This window comes from Mycosarcoma maydis, chromosome 1 (assembly GCF_000328475.2).
Source record: "Mycosarcoma maydis chromosome 1, whole genome shotgun sequence".
In the NCBI taxonomy this organism is placed as follows: domain Eukaryota; kingdom Fungi; phylum Basidiomycota; class Ustilaginomycetes; order Ustilaginales; genus Mycosarcoma; species Mycosarcoma maydis.
In genome coordinates, this window is record NC_026478.1 from 1,356,483 (window position 1) to 1,373,321 (window position 16,839).

General features: G+C 53.6%; 5 protein-coding genes across 5 annotated transcripts; 2 read left to right on the forward strand and 3 right to left on the reverse strand.

The window, feature by feature from the left end:
* Positions 1-558: 558 nt before the first annotated feature.
* Positions 559-3,648, reverse strand: UMAG_10120 (Chitin synthase 3; the record flags this gene model as incomplete). The annotated part of the gene is made up of 1 exon (XM_011388374.1): positions 559-3,648. One exon carries the CDS (start codon positions 3,646-3,648, stop codon positions 559-561), a length of 3,090 nt encoding a protein of 1,029 aa, XP_011386676.1.
* Positions 3,649-5,001: 1,353 nt separating this feature from the next.
* On the reverse strand, positions 5,002-10,476 carry UMAG_00475 (uncharacterized protein; the record flags this gene model as incomplete). Its single annotated transcript, XM_011388031.1, has 1 exon — positions 5,002-10,476. One exon carries the CDS (start codon positions 10,474-10,476, stop codon positions 5,002-5,004), a length of 5,475 nt encoding a protein of 1,824 aa, XP_011386333.1.
* Positions 10,477-11,188: 712 nt separating this feature from the next.
* On the forward strand, positions 11,189-12,172 carry UMAG_00476 (uncharacterized protein; the record flags this gene model as incomplete). Its single annotated transcript, XM_011388032.1, has 1 exon — positions 11,189-12,172. One exon carries the CDS (start codon positions 11,189-11,191, stop codon positions 12,170-12,172), a length of 984 nt encoding a protein of 327 aa, XP_011386334.1.
* Positions 12,173-12,276: 104 nt separating this feature from the next.
* Positions 12,277-13,986, reverse strand: UMAG_00477 (uncharacterized protein; the record flags this gene model as incomplete). Its single annotated transcript, XM_011388033.1, has 1 exon — positions 12,277-13,986. The coding sequence occupies one exon, from the start codon at positions 13,984-13,986 to the stop codon at positions 12,277-12,279; it is 1,710 nt and encodes a 569-aa protein (XP_011386335.1).
* Positions 13,987-15,137: 1,151 nt separating this feature from the next.
* UMAG_00478 (uncharacterized protein) lies at positions 15,138-16,781 on the forward strand (the record flags this gene model as incomplete). The annotated part of the gene is made up of 1 exon (XM_011388034.1): positions 15,138-16,781. One exon carries the CDS (start codon positions 15,138-15,140, stop codon positions 16,779-16,781), a length of 1,644 nt encoding a protein of 547 aa, XP_011386336.1.
* Positions 16,782-16,839: the final 58 nt, after the last annotated feature.

Here is a 16,839-nt window from a genome sequence, read left to right on the forward strand (position 1 = left end):
GGATATAGATGCGAAAGCGAAAGGGGAAGGACGGCGCGATTGCAGGGACATCTGACCATGGGTGTTGAAGCGATCGAGAGACTTGGCAGAGGCGGCTAGGATCGCTGTGGATTGCTGCTGAGCAATTGATCGGCATCGTCAAGCGTCCACCCACGAAAGACACTGGCACGTCTCGAGTTCATGCACATTCCACATTCGTGATTCACGACTGACGCATCACATGCTCCGCAGCGCTTCTCAGTGCAATCACGAATGTGCTTTTTCACTCTTACCTTCTCGTCGGGCTGTGTCATGCTGTATTCGAGCAAGGAAGGAATCTCGGCGTGTTCGTCACTTGGACGGGGCGTTTGCAGTGTATCGTACAGTATCAAGACAGAGCGCTCTGGAGGGCGAGAAAAGGTCCGTTGGAACACAGGAAAGGAAGCCAATAAAGAGAAGGAAACACGAGAAGGAAACAAGACGAGACTGAGGCGGATCAGCAGGAGTGCGACGAGGATCACGTGGAAGTGTGGTTTAGGCGTGAGCGTATGCGGAGAAGGATGTTAGCGTTAGCGCTATTCAACCGTTGATCAAGCGGATGGTGAGGTAAAGGGTGCTGCCGATGAAACGGATGCACGCCATTCCAGCGACGAAGATCAAGACGAGGACCATGTACACCTTGGTCCTTGTGACGCCGCCTGTATCGCTGAACGTGCCGGCGGCATCGCCATTCAAGATGAACGCGGCCAAGACACCGTTACTGAGCGCCCAGGCGAGGACGACGTTGGTTCTGATGTTTTTGTAGTAGTCCATCTGACGAGCTTCCTTTTCGGCGTTGCTGGCGTCACCACGGATGATCATCGGTCTGGTCCTCAAGTTGTTGAGTGCATCGTCGTATGCTGTATCGATGTCGGCTTGAGCTGTAGGCAGCGTGATCTCGACGGTTCCTTTCGATGTGGATACCACGGCGCCCAAATCGGCGCTAATCGAGGTGTCGCCTTTGGTGCCCCAGGAGAAGTCGTGCAAGTTGCAAAACGCGTAGATGTTGAGGATGTTGATGTAGGTCGGTGCAAGCAGAAGGTACTGGAGGAACGACGTGATCAGGTGCAAAGGATCGCACGCGAGAAGCGACGAGATCAGATACACTCCGTACGTGGCCAGAAGCGAGACCACCATCTGAGCATAGATGGCATCGTGTTCTACTCGAGCGACGACCTTGCTCAAACACAAGACGGCGGCAACCATCATGTACACGGTAAGCAGAGCAAACACGACGACGGCAGCCCAGTACTTCCACTTGCTTCCCTGCGGTCGGTTACCCATCGCGAAGATGAAGCTCGATACCACAGTACCGAGATAGATGTACTGCATAAACACATTGAATACGCCAATGCCGCGGAGCTTGAACGTCGGGTCTTCCAAAGACGTGGTGAGGATCCGGAAGAAAATGTAGTAGTTGGCCAATCCGAACCATGCAAAACACATGTTGACAAAGCTGTAGAAGCTTTCGAACACAAGCAGCGACTTTCGCCAAACATTGTGTCCGGAACGCACGAATTGCGCCGTGTGGTAGAGCGCGTAGACGGCGGCGAAGAAGGATCCGTTTAACCAACGACGTCGCTGACTGATGAATTCGGGGAGTCCCTCGGGAACATCGGTCACTCCACGAGCTGATTTCACGTACTTCAACACCCATCCATGCCCACGTTTCGCCGCCAACTCGAAGCACAAGATTCGATCTTCGGCGAGGTACATGTTGGATGTGAAGACGTCAGCGTCAGCTCCCAACAGGTTTTCGCCTTTGAAGTAGGAAGCCAGAGGTCCATGGCCAAATTCGTCGTTCTGCAGCGCGATGTAGCGGTAAGCGGAGAATGCACCGGGAAGCACCGAGATGTATCCCATGACACTCTCGGTAGTCTTGTCGAGGATGTTGCTGATCTTGTACTCAAAGTTCTGCGCTGCTACGAGTGGATTTAGGAGCAAAGGTCCCACTCCCCATTTGCCTTTGGTCTCGGCGCAGATCTCTCCACATGCGCCGGCAACGTTCGAGTTGAGATCAAACGATTTCCACAGGTAGTAAATCGACTTGTTCTCCGGTCGTGTACCTACGTCCAACAAGATGGTGACGTTGGGTTGCAGGATAGGGCAGAACGCGTTGAAGAACCATCGATGCGAATTGATCTTTTTCGCGTTCTTCTCCTTCAAGCAGAAGATGATCTGCATTGGAACCAGCCCTCTTTCGGCGCCTTTGAACTGCAGGTTGGAATCGATCGAAAGTTGGGTCGTGTATTCGTAAAGATGCGCACGTACTTCTTTGCCATCGACCATGTTTTTCGCCACTCCGTCTTGGTAAACTCCTAGTGCGGCGAGGCAGTCGAGCACTCTAGGGTGAATCTTCTTGCGCCCGTCCGAGATGATGGCGACCACCACTTTTTTCCAGCCATCTTTGCCCCATGTGCGTGACTTGTTGCGCGAACAGAGGTGCGCAATGTTTTTCATGACGCCGTGGAAAGTTCGACAGAAAAGCACCTCGTCTTCGTTGTACATGGTGATGGCGATGAAGAGTTCCGTGTGTCGACCGTACAGCGCTGGTCGAAGCGTGAAGGATTCGCTCGCGAAATCGTCCGGATCGCAGGTGACGGCCGAATAACGCATCGTGGTGAATTCGTCTTCGGCTCGTCGCGTGAGGAACGTCTGCAACTTGGTCGGCACGGGGCAATCCAGAATGAGGTTACCTTTGGTGAGGCGTACGTTCTTCTTGGTCTTGTGCCTACGAAGCTGAGCACCGCGTGCTGGAGCGGGACCAAAGTGTTGCGTGTCAAAGTGGTTATCGCCAAACTGACCGGTAGGTCCAGCCATACCGGCGCCACCATAGGCAGAGTTTGGGTCATAGCCTTGGCCGTTGTCGCCTCCGAAAGCAGAATCACGCGTCAAGACTCGGTATGGATCTTCGGCGTCCTCATCCTCGTCGTCGTCATCGTTGCGTGCAACTTGAGCATATGGGCTCTGCAAGTACGCGATACCAGCTGCTCTTCCAAAGGGAGAAGTTCCGGCTGCCGCTGAATCCGGACGATCATATGCATACTTTTCATCATGCGCCGAGCTAGGCGAGTATTTTGTCTCGGCATCGTCGTCGTCTTCATCGTCTTGGCCATGGCGGTGAGCTAGCGATGAGTAGTGTCCAGCGGCGCTCTGGCTGTAGTATGTATATTCTCCATCGACGGAGCCTGACAGGGGAGCCTGGGAGTGCTCGGGTAGCGTGGCAAGGTGAGCTGATGGGCTTAAAGCGCCTGCCGCGGGCGGTGGGCTAGCGAGCGCATACGCTGCTTGACTGTAAAAGCTCTCGCTGAGCCCAGGCATGCGAGACTGCTGCCCATCTCTCGGATCCACGCTGATGCTCATGTGTTGCTGCTGCGGTGCATGAGCAGACACTTGCTGATGCGAGAGGGGCAGAATGGATGCCGGCGAGGCAGATGCAGCATGCGCATCCGAGAAGGGAGACGTATGAGACGCCGAAGATGCTGCGCCGGATGCTTCGTATGGGTTGACAAACGATGTGTTGGCACCACTGCCGACAATCAGGTCGGGATCTGGATAGTATGGATATGGGTCTTGATCGTCCTGTGCGCGAGCCGCGCCGGCCGAAGCCGGTCTCGAATAATAGGCCATGTTGCGTTTGGCGATCAACACAAGAATACAGGCGACGGATGTTCAGCTACGGGAGAGATGAATGTGGTGATGGTAAGAAAGACGACGGGTCGTCTCGCCACGAGCAATATTCGTAAGAAAGGGAGAAAAGAGAAAGCAAGAGAGAGCAAGTAGGATACAGATGATAGAGAAGCGTCAAGGAGGAACCAGGCAAGAGGAGTGTGCAAAGTGAAAGCGACGGCGACTCAAGCAGAGCGAGCTGGCATCAAGAGGTGTGAGCGTGGATGCCGCCGAAACCAAAGACAAGGCGTAAAGGGGGTCGAGGGGTAAGCAAGGATATGTAGAAGCTCGCACAGCCAAGCGTCATGCGTGATGGCCTTCTTGATCGCAGATCCAACATGTTGCGCTCTGCTTGACAGGAGGCTCTAGTCGTAAGATGTAAGTCGATAGAAGCGAGGTGTTGGTTTCTCTCTTTCTCTCATTTTCCTGCGCCTCCGCCATACGCTGCGCCATTTTGCAGAATTAAATTGAAATTTCTCCGGCGTTGACGCTCATCGTAGCGCAGCACCAGTGTGTAGACAATTCACCACCCATAACCCCCTTACTGTATTTGTGACTAACATGTACATTCATGATTTACGATTAACAAGTCAGCCCGTGTTGAATGACACTTCTACTCCTGTCCAATCGTGAATCCAGATATGTCCGACACAACTCGTTTGCGACGCTTGTGCTTGCACATTGTGCTGTTGCCGATGAAACACCGCCAGCGATGAGATTGCAGCTCGAAATGACGCCTGGAGGTACGTAGTCGGGGGGATGCATGAGACAAGTAGCTTCGCATTCACGATTCGTGATTGCAGTGCGGGGGCAAAGATACTCCTACCTGCTCGATGAAGCGTACGAGCAAGCAAGCAGCCAAAACGAAATTTTCAGTCAAGTTAGGGGTCTCTTGCAGACGTGTTCAGGGTTCAATAAATCACTGAATCATGGAATCACGAATCTGAATGGCAGCGCACCGGCACACGGCACCACCAAGCCCCTGTCTCATGTCACATCAGGAATCGCGGTAACTGAAGTCAACTCTAGCTTGACGCTTTATTTTCCAACATTCGTGATTCATGATTCACGATTCAACTTCTAGGTACGTGTTAACCGCACGTGACCAGCTTGCCCATAACGGTGCCATCTCTTCTGCCAACCGACTCCAGCAGTGAGGAGGACTCCCATACCCTTTGTTGAGATTCGATCATCTCTGTAATATTGTCACTTGATGAGATGGATCGCTGCCACGCAAGCAAACAGCAGTGGCGATTGCCAATACAAGCATTGTGAAGTCTGGAGTGCACACGACGTTATGCGAAAGTGACGATTCTAGTCGACACTTATGTTGAGCTGCGCTTCACCGATCTGAACCCTGACGCTGCGCTCCGAGTTCCAGTGGAACCCGATCTTGTCGAACCCGACAAACTCTTGCTCCTGGTGCTGATTGCGGCGACGCTCCATCTCGGACCTACTCTGCTGATCACCTACGTTGAACAAGAACGCCTTGTATGCCCCATCAGTCAGCTTTGTATCGGTCGCACCTTGTCTTGGCATCTGGCCTGGCGAAAAGAAGCTACTAAACCCAGATGCCGTTTTCCACACCAGCACTCGGCCTTCATCCAGACTCATTGTGACTAGTCTCTTTCCGTCCACACTGAAACTCACCGCGTCAGCACGGCGTCGATGGCCTTCTAGCACGTATAGCCGTGTAGCTGTTTTCAGATCGTACACGATCACCGCCCCTTCGTGCGTACCTACCGCCAGCCTCTGTCCTCCTCCGAAAAAGCTGACGCTTGGATAGGTAGAAACAAGTTCAGTGATTATGACCGTAGCAGCGTGGACTACGGCTTCTCGCATCGTCGTGTGCGTTGGATCCAGCGATTTCACCACTGCCTCTGCCAAGCGAGGAAGATTCGCCACCAGAACACCAGGTCGCTTTCGCACCATCAAGGCCACCAACCGCATCGTTGCTGAGCAGTGCGCCGCAGAGCGTGCGTGCAGAATGTCGAGCGAGAGCGTCGTCATGAACAGCGGCGTATTTTCGGCCGCTATCTGGAGCGTCGCTTCTCTTGCTAGCGTCCGAAGATCTCCGTCTGCGCTCGTGCTCGAGCTCGACGAAGAGGAGGTGAGCGTACTGAGCGCAAACAACGATCGAACCACCTCCGTTGCATCAAAGTAATGCTGCCACATGGAGAATCCATTTCGACACAGTTCGATCGCTACGGCAAGTGTTTGCAGCTCGTGTGGAGTCCGCATTTCGTTACCGCGATCCGAGACAATAGCTGTGTGGATGGTGCCCGCAATATCCTTGAGCGTGCGTGGCGAAAGGCTCGTATACCGCTCCACTGCGATGCTGCCCATCAGAGCCAGAGCGCGCGTCCGAAGCTCGGCATCTTGCATGGTATTGGATGCAGCTTTCCCGTCTACGAGAGCCTTTGAGTTTTGTGTGGATGTCTTTGCCGACATCATCAAGCCTTGCCATCGACTACACAGCTCGTCGAGCTCGCTTTGCTCAAGACGAGCAAGTGCGCCTTGGAACATGCTTCGACTAGCATTCTGCAGCTCCATATTGCTGTCCAACCAATACGGCACCAGCTCTTCGAGCCTCACACCGCGGTAGCCGACTCCAACCAGAGTTGAGAGACGAGCTTCATTCTCGACAAAGCCTTGAAGATCCACCGCCAAGCTCTGAAGCTCGTTGACGTGGCTGAGCACGCGCAGGAGCGCACATGCCACCACTAGTCGTAATGTTGTGAGCCGACTGCTCAGCTTCCACGCCTGTTTTACAGAGACCCCTAATTTTGCTGCGTTTTTGCCAACCGATTCGCCAACCATGAGAGCATCAGGTGTAGAGTGCAGGCCAACACTGAATGCAGAAGGGCCAAAGTCTTCCAGGTCAAGCAAGGCTGCGAGCTTCGCGTCCATGTCTGGATCAAGGCCCGTAGGAAAGACGGTCGGCAGCAACGGTCGGATGATGTTGACAGCTTTGCGTGCAGCTGGTGAGCCCAATCCGACCGAAGTCTCATCTTGGTTCTGCTCCACCTCCGGCTCCGACCGCAGAGTTGCCGATGGGTGGAGCGATAGGTTGTTCGTCGACCCGCTTCGAGGAGCCGTCTGCGGAAAGTCCTCTTTCGCCACAGGCTGGCCGCTTCCGTGAATAGCTCGCGCAGCTGCTTCGATCGCACGCCGAAAGTCCACTAGCAAAGACGCCGCGACACCATCACGCGCCGAGGCAAGCTGCGATAGTACGCCCGTGGTGCCCGAATGCAGTGGACTGTATGGCTCGATGTTCTTGACTGTCCACCAACCTTTTCCATCCTCGACCAGAGCTTGCGCTTGATCTGTAGCAATGCTACGGCGCAGTTCTTGCGAACGCAGATCCCATACGCGCGCCTTATCGTCATCATATGTCAACAGCAGATCATCGACACGCACTGCCAACGACGTGAGACGCGCGCCTCTGCCCGGAACAGTGTACAGCAATCGAAAGCCTTCAAGCAGTACGATCGTAACCGAGCTGTCTGCACATATGCAGGCGACACATCCGTGGAGGCGGATGGTGTTATCCTCATCGCCAAAGATGACAAGCGCTTCGATGGGCGTCGTCGAGACCGAGAGAACAGCTTCGAGCTGTGGGACAGAGATCGGGATCCCGTCCTGTGGCGCAGATGTGTTTGCTTGCCAGAATCCAACTTCGCCTTGTAGCGTTCCACCGATGATGAGGCGCTGGCCCGATCGAGGAGCAACAGCCGAGCGAAGAAGACATATCTCGTGATCTGCACCAAGGCTGTTGCCGACGCATGAAGCTTGGCTCTGTCCTCTATGCCTTGCCACTCCAAATCCGCCCAAAGCCCCAGCTGCGATGGATGTCAGTGATACAATTCGGATGCTACCCGAGCTCGCAACTGCGATCCTTTCAAGGCTGAGAGGCAGAAGCGCAGTGATAGAATCAGGTTCAACACTTTCCGCATCGTGGCCGTCCTTGATTAGCCATGACTCTGAGCCTGGAGAAGCGAGCAGATTCTCCATCTGTGATGTGGTCAGATTGACTGTAGCAAGCTCACTCGCTACCTGCAGGTCTTCGGCAGCCACCGATTTGTCCGACGCGAACGCCTGAAGGAGGAAAATCTTTTCGAGCAGTTCTCCAGATCCCGGCAAATTCCAGGCGAGACAGAGTCGACTTGACCAACAACTCGTGAGCACACTTAGTCTTGCCTTGTTTGTATCGAGACCGAGATGGTCCTGCTCTACATGTCCCGAGAGCGATGTCGCCAGGTCCAAACGTACCAGGCCCGACGTGGTCTGTATAAGCAAATACTGTCCGTCACGACTGGACCCGCAGATGCTCCTAAATTGGCCAGTTGTGGCCTCGTGCATCAATTGAGTCGATCCGTTTGCGGTATCTAGGACAGAGAGTCGAGTCGGAGATAGCACTATCACGCGATCTGCTGAGACGTGCACCTTGTCTGCTTGAGCATCATCGCCGGAGAGACACCACGAATCGTCCGTTGAAGAGTCGTCGTCGGCAAGTTTGTCCAAGACAAAACCCTGTGGCTGTTCTTGTTGACTCGTCGTATGAGCCTGTGGTTGCCTGTCTTCTGCGCCGGGAGTCAAAATGCGTATGCGCTGCTTCTGGAGCTTATGCTGGGACTCGCTGAACCAGAGCAGCTCGAAATGATTCTGTGAGTCGATAGGAAAAGCGGCTTTCGGTATGCTAGTTGCAAGCACATCGTAGATGGGCTCATGAAGCAAGAGTCTTCCATCTGACAAGTCCACGAGGAGCACCGAAGAGGAATGAGAATCCCAAAGCAAAGCCATGGGCTTGCTGTTGATTGCGAAAGTCTGAACCGATCCGTGCAGCTTGGCAGCATGGGACTCGCGCAATCTGGAATTGGTCGAGGCATCAGGCGCACTCAGTGCGGCTCGAAGCATCGACCGCCGCATGCTCGCGTCGACGCTTGTCATCGGAGGTCTTGGTGAAGCTCTGGCGGATCCTGCTGGACTGCGCGTTAGCGGTGTACCGATGGCTGCGGGAAGCTGCCTACTCAGCGCATGCATCATTCCCAACGATGCCGTAGCATCTTTCGAGGTCGTTTCGAGCGTCTCTGAGTTGACAGCAGCAACATCGACAGTCGTTAAATCCGATTGCCAGATCATTGCGCCGTCAAGCAAGGACCACAAAGAGATGTACCCAGCTTCTTGGATCACCAGCACAGCCGTCTTGTTGTAAGATAATCGAGCCGTTGTCGAAGATGTCGGCATATCTTGGCCGTCCTCGTTTCTTGGTTGCAAGGGGACGAGTCGAAGAGCGACAACAGGTGATCGATCGCGGGTGTAAAGAGACATGAGCTGGCTGAAAGTACCTCGGCTTGGATCATGAAGCCACGCATCCATGACTGAAGGCTGTATCAAAGTGTTGAGACGGGCTGCTTCCTGTGTCTTTGAGTCCTCTGCCACGGCAGCAAGGGCTTCGACAGAACGGGTACCGTTCGAGGTTGTAATAGGGGAATGCCGTGACTCGCTACTTCGCTTGCGATGAAACGACTGACGACGGGAGTGCTCCTTTGAAGACTGCGCAGGCGGTGAGGCCGGCTGCGACTGCGACTGCGAATGTGAATGTGAATGTGAATGTGAATGTGAATGTGAATGTGAATGTGAATGTGAATGTGAATGTGAATGTGAATGTGAATGTGAATGTGAATGCGAATGTGAATGGGACGAGAAGCCGAGTCGTTCAATCACACCGCCCACTACGCCATGTTGATGATCATTGCGTTCAGCTGCTGCAATTTGTAGTTCCAACCGATTCTCTGCCTGTTCTCCAAAAGACCGCCCTGCAGTATGACCCATTGCAGTCACATTAGATTGGAGGCTGTTGACGGGCAAGCCTTCATCGATCTGCACATTCGCTGCGACGGTGGAGCTGATGGAGGCAGCAGAGATGATGGAGCGCGTTGCAAGAGATGAGCGATCGACGTGCAGAAATGTGTTAAGGAAGGAGCTTGGCTCATGGCTGGACGATGAGATGGGTTTGGTTGCGACCGAGGATGTCAATCTGATGGAAGATGCTTCGACATCGGGGCTACGTAAGCGAGAAGGGGTTGAGACATCGGATGAGCGACGAGAGGCGGATCGACTTAATTGCTGCGAGAGGTTGGCAGAAGCAGAAGCAGAGGCGGGAAGCGAGTCTTCTGTGGTACATAGTTGCTGGTCTTTGCTCGATAGTGAGTCGTAGTCCTCGACACGGCCGTATGCGCGATATACAGAAACGGTACCGTCATCTCGGCCAACTAAAACGATGCGGCCAAGACTCGGGTCGTAGGTAGTAGGATGAACTGTTGATGCAGTTTTCTGCTGCAGATCGGTCGGGAACAAGCCGTTAAAGGCGTACGGAGCAAATGAGATGGACGGATCCCACTGGTCCAAGGATACCGCCCATGTCGGATATGTCAGTCTTTCGCTTTGAAGGTAAGAGTAGCTGGTCTGTGCTGAGTTCTCGTCCCACGACAGAGCTGAAGTCGGTGCAGCAAGCTTTGAAGCTGAAGGGGAGAAAGGCAGTCCCCACTCCTGCGCGTCAGCTTCGAGCTGTCCATAGTCGATTACAGGTGTTGCTGTTTTGATCGAATTCTGTGCTCGTGATGCCGAGGAGGACAGACGTTCTCCGGAAGAGCTTTTTGAATGATTTGGGTTGAGGAGCGCTCGATAGCTCGGACGATCAGGTTTCCAACGCCTGCGATTGGAATTTGACGCAGGATCATTTTGCTTTAGGACGAACGGCAGCGACAGAGGCGTGACCGTCGTCATACTGGTTGTTGTGTCACGCCGTCTATGATAACGGAAATGTCGTGACGGCGATGCCGTTGATGACAGGATGTGACGGTTCGTTGAAACGCCAAAGTGAGAGTCACGAGTCAGTCACAAGTCACGAATCGTGAGTCGTGAGTGTCACTTTGCGCACAGTCCTCCTCCACGCCAATCACGAATCTTGAATCGAATCGGTGATGCGTGTGGCGCACGACCTCGTTCCTCACGCCTTGGACCTACGATCTTTTTGGGGAGTGTTAGAAATGTGTCGATTTAGGATTCAGTCACGAGTGAGTCGTGAGTGGCACTCGCCACGCGCACATCATAAATCACCACGAATCACGAATCACGAATCACGAATCGTGAATCTCACGGTCTATTCACGATACACGATCTCACGGTTCATGGTCCTGCTACTCACAGTCACGACTCTGTAACTTACTGGTGCTGCCATTCGCGATTCACGATTGCAACCGAAACAGTCTCGAGATTTACTGTAAGCCTGGTCGGACTTGCAATCAAGAATCACGAATACTCTCAGAGGCTTTACCCCGCTCTAGGTGGACCCTGTGTCTGCTCTAATTCTGCTCTGATCAATCGTGAATTGCCGACCAAGCTTGCCGACGTCGTTGCCAGCTTTTCTAGAAGAGCCCTGGAGAATGTTTTGTGACGAACCACGACATTTAACCCACTAAGCGCCCCCTTGCTCATCATGTCGTTCCTCTCATCCTACGCCAACAGGCTGCAAGACGGTAGGGTAGCCCTCGCCGCTGCAGCTGGCACAGCCTCACTCCTCTACCTCGTATCCAACTTTCGGTTGCGCTCCAATTATCCCAAGGTTCTCAAAGCGCCTGCCAAGATCTACGAGCAACCGTACCCCGCTGACATCTTGCCGAACGGTAACGATCTCAACACGCCGTATGGAAGCATTCGGTATTATGAGTTTGGTCCTAAGGACGGCAAGAAGCTGCTCTTGGTGCATGGCATCTCAACACCCTGCCCTGCTTGGAGCTTGATCGTTCCTCACCTGATCAGAGCAGGGTACCGCATTCTGTGCTTTGACCTGTTTGGCCGAGGCTACTCCGACTCGCCACAGGTGACGCACAATGTAGCGCTGTTCGTTTCGCAGATCACTCTGCTCCTCACACATCTGCCACACTGGGACAAGTTCGATCTCTGCGGCATGTCATTAGGCGGACCAATCGCTGCGCACTTTGCTCACTACTATCCTCACCGCGTCGACCGTCTTGTACTTCTGTGTCCTGCCGGGGGTACACCCAATGCTGAGCTTCGTCTGCCAGTCAAACTGATCCGCTCTCACCTGGTTCCCAACCGCGTTCTTCGTCGACTGCTTCGCTTTGTCCCCTTACTCCCTACCCCACCCAAAGGATCTTTAGCATGGTGGCAGGCACAGCATCACCCAGGCTACAAATTCAGCTTCACCTCGAGCCTACAAGATGGACCTATCTTCAACAGTCAAGAAGTGCATCGTGCTGTCGCGCGCCAGTTGGGCTCGAAATTACGCGTCATCTGGGGTGACAAGGACGACGTGGTGCCTATGAGCACGGCAAAGTACTTTGGACAGATCGATCTCGCTGTCATCCCTAACGCTGGACATTTCATCGTGCTTACTCATGCCGAGGCTACTGCTCAGCTTATGCTCGACTTTCTTGGTTCAGGAGAGCAACGTGGATAATAAATGACGATCTATGAGTGTACAGCGTTACAAGGAACAATGCAAAGAATTTAGGAAGACAGATGCGAACAGAATGTGTGGCATGTAAGGGTTCAGGGGGTCGTTTAGACCTTGACGCTCCACTTGCCATTTGCAAGGGTGAAGCGAACTTTGGCGATAATGATGGAGCCGAGGAGCGTGGTACCTGCAGCCCACATGGCGAGCGCTGTATACTCGCCATCCATCTTGGTGACGAGTGTTGTGGAAATGACAGGCCCCACCAGCGATCCTGGAGCAGCAGCGGTCCACATCAGGCCGAGTCTAGCACCTGAATTCTTGCGAGAGATCTGCGCCACACACGAACCGACAGTAGCGATGATTCCACCGGACGTCAGACCGTAAGTGATCGAAAGTGTGATCACTCCAGATTTGGTCAGTGTCAGTCCAGGAATAGGCCAGAAGAGAACCAAGGAGAGGAAGCTCGCGATGCCGAAAAGGCAGAGCACGTTGAAGCGGCCATATCGATCCGCCAAGGGCCCCGAGGACAAACGACCAACCATGCTGGCGGCGTTCATGATGGCTACCATGTGTGTCGCCATAGAGGGCGTGAATCCCACTTTTTTGGCGTACGAAGCGATCGTGAAGAAAGGCACGAAGAAGTTGATGAAAAGCACCGCGGTTCCCACCACAAAAAGCGTGTATGTCGCCGCATCTTGAGTGAGCAGCGTCCAGGCTTGAGACCAGGGCTGACGAAGCGATTTTGGGCTGGGCGGCAATCTTGGTCGCATGAGTGCATTGCTGATGGTCAGCAAGATGGCCAGCAGAAGAGCTGCGATCCGTACGCCCCAAGAATATCCAATGTTGGGCTGGTCAAACAGCGACTGAAGAATGAGAGGCCAGATGATACCTCCGAAGCTTGCCGCACCGAGGATGATCGCCATGGCCGTTCCTTTACGCCTATCAAAGTACTGGTTGACCAACGCACAGCCAGGCAAGAAAAGCATACTTCCTCCCAGGCCAAAGAGAACTCCCTGCACCACAATCAACTGGACTAACGTGGAGCAGAATGACATGCCCAGCATCGCAGTGAATGTAACGATGCTGCCACAGATAAGAACCCATCGACCACCATGGTCGTCAGAGATCTTGCCAAACACGAAAGAACCGCCGAGGATCATGAAGGTCTGCAAGCTTCCGATCCAGCTAACTGTTGAAGCGGGTAAGTGAGCAAGTTGGTGGGAGACATAGTAACTTTGAAAGACGCCGTAGGATGTGAGCAGACCAAAGTTGGTCATGATGAGCAAGAAAGTGCCGGCGACCACGAGCCAGGCTTGTAGGCCGCCATCGGGTGCTGGTCCATACAGAGACTCTTGAGATGAAGCAGCTTTCTCGACATCTTGGCTTGGGTACGAAGGGGAGCAGTCTGCAACATCAAGCTTGGCACGGTCGAGCTTGTCAAAGGAAGCACGTGGAGTGTTGGCAACCAGCGTATTGGGACATGTGTCGATGTCCGTTGGGGCGGGTTCACCTTTCGAGGACAGAAAGTTTTGCGGGTATTTTTGTTGGAGAAGACGCTGTGCGAGGCATTTTGGCGATACTCCACCTTCTTTTGGATGGCCAAGACTGGCACCAGCGGTCTTTTCAGTGGAAGAGGAGCACAGAACGTTGCTGGACGAAATACTGTTTCTTCGCGTAGGCGCAGCGGTGTTAACCGCGGTTGCATCAGCTGACAAGAAGCTCGAGTGAAGGGGTGCAGATGTGGAAGTTGTTGTTGAAGTCGAGCTCGAAGCGCAGGATGAGCGGCGCTCCTCAACTGAACGTCGTGAAGTAACCATTCTGGCGGCAGATACGAAGAGCTTTACTGAGATTGATGATGGCTAGGCTCAAGAAGCGAAAGAGATGTGTATGATGGGACGTTACGGAAGACGTACAGTAGGCAACAACTACAATGAACCTGTCTATCAGTTCTCATAGACACAGAAGAGAGACGGTATCAAAGTAAGGGCCGAACGACATGGACGCGCTAGCCGACAGAACCGAAAGGTTGCATACAGCACAAAGAGCTGCGCACGACCAAGGACCAGCGTTGCTAGGCGAAAAGCGAAAGCTTCGGTGGAAAGGACGGGCGCGAAGCAGGACAACCGTCATTTCCGACAAGTCTCGTTCTCGCACTATCCGAAGGGTTATAGGAGGGAGGAAAGTTTTCAAATCACGAATCGTACCAGCTCGGAGAAAACAAAGCATAGCACCAAGCGTCCACACGGACGGACGGAGAATTGACCGTGTCACGAGCCAAGTAGGGCCTCTTGCTTGGCAGTAGACAATCGTCAATGGAGAGATACAGAGAGAAAAGGGCGCTGACAGCAAAAAGATCCCGTTCGGCAGGAAGCTTTCTTGCACAAGCATAGCATGATCGTGGCTGTTTCTTGCCGTAAGTGAACCTTATCCAAGATTTCGGCGTAGAATGTGCCGCTGCACTGTCCGACAGGCCGTCAAATCCGAATCACGAATCATAAATCACGAATCACGAATGATACGACCCCAGCACGAAGCGTGAAGCACGAAGAAGGGTTTGACGTTTACCATCACGAATCACGAGTAGTTTGGACAAACGAAACTCACAAATGGATGCGGTGTAACACTCGGAGAAAATCTTCGGCGTGATTCGTGATTCGTGTGTGTGCCGCGTGTGTGGGTCGGCTATTTTTTCGGCTTTATTCATGATCGATGGACGCCCCCACCGGTTGGCGAGATGGCGGCTTAGGCGCCTGTATTCTCGATGTGGCATGTGCACGCTTCTCAATCGTGAGTATCAAAGTTGACATCGACCTGATACCAACCATCTCGGTGAAAAGTGCTCTTTGAGACAGGGCTGCATTTAGGTCGAGCGAGGGTAGGCGCACAAGATACGCTATGTGAAATTGCCAAGTGCGAAGACCAGCCAAAGTACAGCTTTCACGCGGAATGGTGAAGTGAAGCAGGAGCCATGACGAGCCTTCCATCGCAGCCATCGGTTGCGGATGCGGCCAGGTTGATGGACTCGCTCAGCATTGCGTCCGAGTCAACATCAAGCTTGCTCATCGCTTCTGCAACCGATCATGATGTCCCGTTACAGCCACGGGCTGGCGCAAAAACTGGCGAATTTGACCAACACCAAGCCACGTCGTACGACAGCCATCGCGTTCAACCCACGTTGACGAGAAGTGTGACTGGGTGTTCAGCCGCAAAGCAGTTTTCAGCAACTTCAAACTTGAAAGGGTTACCAAGTCTGCCAGCCGAAATCATCTTTCAAATAGCCACACACTACCTATCTACCATGTCTACACCTCTTCATACCAGCACCGATGTTCGGCCCACCGGATTTGGTTGCAAACACGCATTCCCGCCGTACGCCTCTCTCATATCCACCGGTTCCGAACTTTCTGCACTGATGTCACTCTCGTCTGTCACTCGAAGCTTTCGCAATACCCTTGTGCCGTTGATATGGCATACAATCGTCATTAGAACGCCGCAACATCTCCCACGTCTCGCAACGCTCTTGAAGAGCTACGATACGCTATCTATCCGGTCTGGTTCTCCTCCGCAACCAAGAAGCTCTTTGCACACACGCGAGCCAAAAGACGACTTTCATGATGCTAGACTGCGCCATCCTCTTCCGCACATTCGAAGCATCGTCATCGCGGTCCCCGACAAATACATGGATTTGGACCAATCCTACCTACTCACACTGCTTCGCTCCATGCACTTGTCACAAACACAACAGCTCGAGCATCTAGCCTGGTCAGCCGAGGCGGTACCCAATCCAGCGATATGGGCGCTACTGGGTCCAAGTTTGAGGAGCCTGGAGTTGGATGGCAGGACATTCTATCACGGTCATGCGGCGATGAGTGGGTTGGAAAGGCTCGAGAGTTTGACCATGGTTGGGTATGAGAGTACATTGTTACCTCGGGGCGTGGTGGCGGTGTTTCAGGCTCAGGCGAGAGCAGATGGGATCGAAGCAAGCGCAGGAGAGATTCATGAACTGCCAGAGGGCGCTGAGGAAGAAGGCAAGCGAGGCAGCGGCGAGAGCCCCGTAGTGGAGCTGCAAGCTACTGCTGCCGAGGAGCGCAGGCAGGCGAGACATTTATACCTCGATCCGCCGTCGACCACTTGGTCACCTCCTGCTCCTCCTCCTTTTCCACGCTTGCCAATTTCGCCTTCAACCACTCGAACCCGACTCGCGCATCTCTCGCTCAGCACCTCGAAAACCTCACTCTTCCACCAACCAAGCCTGCTACCCTCATTCCGCGGTCTAACCCACCTCGATATCTTTCCGATCACCCCGCAGCCTCCGCTCTCCCGCAGCCTCATCTCGACCGCATCCACACTCACCCACCTGCGCATCGTACTCGACATCTCGGGCGCTTTTGCCAACTACGACGCGCTCTGGTCTGATCTCACGGGCAACTTGCCATTGCTAGAGTGGTTGGATGTGGATCCACTGCCCCAGCAAAACACTGCCCCGAGCTTCGCTCGCTTTGTAGACGCAGCGAAAAACTTGAAGTACATCAACGGCAGAGACGTGCATAGTTTGGCACTTTGTTTTGGCGATCTTGATCCGAGCAACCCGAGCGCGCCACTGCCGTATTGAGCTACGACGAGATACGGCGACACAACAAGATTCGTCATTGATTCTCTCCGGTCGTATC